Source organism: Nanorana parkeri, unplaced genomic scaffold (genome assembly GCF_000935625.1).
Source record: "Nanorana parkeri isolate BGI_ZX_2015 unplaced genomic scaffold, ASM93562v1 scaffold437, whole genome shotgun sequence".
Taxonomy (NCBI): domain Eukaryota; kingdom Metazoa; phylum Chordata; class Amphibia; order Anura; family Dicroglossidae; genus Nanorana; species Nanorana parkeri.
The window spans coordinates 86,742-90,194 of record NW_017306705.1 but is presented as its reverse complement, the minus strand read 5'-3'; the positions used below and the strand labels follow the sequence as shown (position 1 = coordinate 90,194).

Sequence of the window (3,453 nt, the reverse complement as noted above, 5' to 3'; positions counted from 1 at the left end):
CACTGCCTGCTGTCAATCAGCATGGGAGGACCTGATGGAGACCTTTCTCCTTCAGGCCCTCCTCTGCTGATTGACGGTGGGCAGATGCAATGGCCAGCCTGCTATTGCAATTTAAAATATCCAATAGCAGGCTGGCTATTGCTTCCAGCATTAAAGTAAAAAAAAAAAAAAAAAGTTTAAACCAAAACCGAAAACTACAGACAAAAAAGAGGTAAAAATGCAAACAAATAAAAAATAAAGTTTATAAAATATAAAATAAAATAAAAACTTTTTTGGTGTGTCATTTTAAATAAAAGTTTTTTTATTATATTATAATCTTCTGACCAAGGGGAACAGACAGAAACACAAACGTGACCCTTCCCTATGCTATCCAAAACTAAAAAATGTTTTTTAGGCTGGAGTTACACTTAAAAAATGTACCTGTTCCGACTTGCATACAAATTCAACTTAAGTACAAACCTACAGTACCTATCTTGTATGTAACCCAGGGACTGCCTGTACTATGGGTTGCTGTTTTTTTCCTTATTTATATGCGTCACCAAACTCTGAATTGCAACCCCCGGAGCATTGTTTTTTTCATCTGAGCCACTGAAGGGATGTTGCACCACAGACGCCCCAGAGCACCCCTATGAGTGGCAGTGACAGTCAATCAGCAAACAAACAGGCACAGAACTAAGTTTTCCAAGCAAAAGCATACTAAGGCAGGCAAGAGTTTGATGCGGTTGGAGGACAAAAGAGCGGTCAAACTGGCAAGGGGTCAAGACTGATGGCAGACAAAGCAAACTCCAAATAACAGGCTAAATCAAACTCCAAATAACAGATTAAGGTCAGATTTTAAAAAGCTAGTGTAAACACAATGTAGTTGGGAAGACTGAGGCAAACAAACATTTTAAAAACTATTTTAAAAAAAAGTGAAAATTGCCACACACACACACACACACACACACACACACATGTGCAAAGACTAAAAAATTAATTTCAGATGAAATGAAGAAAAACTAAAAACTTTTTCATTCGTTTCATCAAACAAAAAAATGTTTATCCAATTTTGGTTTCTGGAGGCAGGGCGCATGACATCATATGACACCGCACATTTTGGGCGCTGACATCTTGGTGTATATCTAGGTAGATAGCGGCGCCTATATCGGCATGTGATGTCACCTGAGGCCACGCATGCATGGCGTCATGTGACGTCATGCTCCCCGCATCCAAGATGGTGGCTCGCATTCGCAGAATGCGCCGGTGGCCAACATGGCAGCTGCACATTCTCAAACAAATTATTATGTGCCCGAATACATTTTTCATATATTCGGGCATATAGTAATTCATTAATTTAACATGTAGTCTAGGTTTTGTGTTCTGTTTTTTATTTTTACTTTTCCAGATTCACTTACTTGAAAAAAATGTCTGCATGACCACCTGACACTTTATTTTTATAGACTCTTTTTTTAGTTTGACATTTATTGTTTGCTTGTTTGCCTACTGTTGCTTTATTTAATAAGAATTCTTATATTTTGCCTACAAGATTAATAGCTTTGTACAACAGTTTTATTTTTATCATACTCTTTAATATGTTTCTTTGGGGCTTAACAAAATGGGAGTCTTTAAATGGTGCGGATATTGGAAAATGGGTGTGGCCACTGAGGGGGCACTGTAAAGCTTTATCGCACAGGGCGCCTAAAGGACTAAGGCTGGAATACTACATAGTAGCCCCACTTAAGTGCCAGACATGGTCTAAAATGGCAATGCAAAGCAATTCCAGCAGTTTAATATCTGCTACTTCCTTTAGCGATGCATGATCTATGACCCAAACTCAGCCACAGGTGCATTATTACAAAAGGTCTATCAGTGTCCGTGATCTATTATCACATGACTTTAAAAAACAGTTTTTCACAGTACCTATATTGCATATTAAGGCCCAGGAAGAAGTGTAGTTGGAAAACGACCCTGTGCTCTGCTTACCATGTCAGCCTGTTGCTTTTGCTGCTGTTTGTTCTCTCCTTTCTTGGTTCCACTGCCTATCTCGTTTCTGCTTTTGTGTTGTGTTTTGCAGGCACTCATTTTAGGACTTAGTCAACTGTAGAAAATAATATCTGATAATTGATGGAAATTTCTAATGAAAAAAACTGTATTATTTAGGTTTACAGAACTGATGTGCTCTGACGTTTTCCCTGTTCTGCAGATCTGTGATAATTGTGTATAACCCCCTTTTAAATGATTTCCAAAGTTCCAAATGCATAGCATGTGATAATATTTATGTTTTCCAGTGAGTTTTAGTGTTTCTTTAGTTCTTTTTTAATATACAGTATTTTCTTTTTTATCTAGGTTTTTATAGAAGAAATTATAGCATGTCCACAGTCTTCTGTTATTTCTCTTATCTGTCACAAATCCAAATATGGAAGCTGACTGGTTGCTATGGCCAGCATAATTTTATGAAACACATCATGGGACCCAGCTGTTTTTTTTATTATAAGTGAACAGTCGTTTGAAATTGTATGGTCGTATCATAAAACTATTTTCTTCCAGTTAGGGAAGGAGCATGTGAAGGCACCATCGCATCAGTTGAGGCACCAAAAAAGCATCACAGTTATGGCCGCAATGAAGGTGCTTGGATGAAAGACCCTAGAGCAAAGGATGACAGAATCTACGTAACTAATTATTACTATGGCAATAATCTAGTGGAGTTCAGAAATCTAGACAATTTCAAACAAGGTATGAAAAACATAACTTGAATATCTTGCAAGATCTTTTAAATGTAAGTGGGAATATCAGTTAGGCATATTTTGCAATTGGAGCGAACATTCTTGTCCTGTTCAATCATATAAACTCGCTGCCCATAGGTCATGGGTAGGCAACCTTGGAACTCCAGCTGTTACATAGTATTTGAGGTTGAATAAAGACATTAGTCCATCAAGTCCAACCTATTAGGATCTCATTCTAGGAGTACCTGTACCCCTGTATATTACGGTCCCTTATGAAATCGTCCAAAAGTTTCTTGAACAATTCCACATTCTTTGCTGAAATCACTGTCTGTGGCAGTGAGTTCCAGACCCTAACTGATCTTACTGTGAAGAACCCCCTTCGCCCCTTGTGCTGGAATTTTTTTTCCACCAATTTTAGGTGGTGGCCTCTAGTTTTTGTAATGGAGTTAATTTTAAACAGTTTATCGCTAATGTTGCTGCCACCATTGAACATTTTGTACATGGAGATCATATCCCCCCTTAATCTCCTCACCTCCAATGTGAACATGTTTAAATTTAGTAGCCTTGTCTCGTAGCTCTGGTCCTCCATACCCCTAATTAGTTTGGTTGCCCTCCGCTGGACTTTTTCCAACTCAAGGACATCTTTTCTTAGTACTGGTGACCAGAACTGGACCGCGTACTCCAGATGAGGTCGAACCAATGATCTATAAAGTGGCAAAATTATAGACTTGTCCCTGCAATACATCCCCTT

The 3,453-nt window shown here is 38.4% G+C and overlaps 1 protein-coding gene across 1 annotated transcript in view; it reads left to right on the top strand.

Moving 5' to 3' along the window:
- OLFML2A (olfactomedin like 2A) overlaps window positions 1-3,453 on the top strand; it is a 139,907-nt gene that overhangs the window by 112,964 nt on the left and 23,490 nt on the right. Inside the window, exon 8 of the mRNA XM_018560176.1 lies at window positions 2,527-2,712. Within this exon, the coding sequence (XP_018415678.1) occupies window positions 2,527-2,712 (186 nt within the window). The remainder of the gene's footprint in view (window positions 1-2,526; window positions 2,713-3,453) is intronic.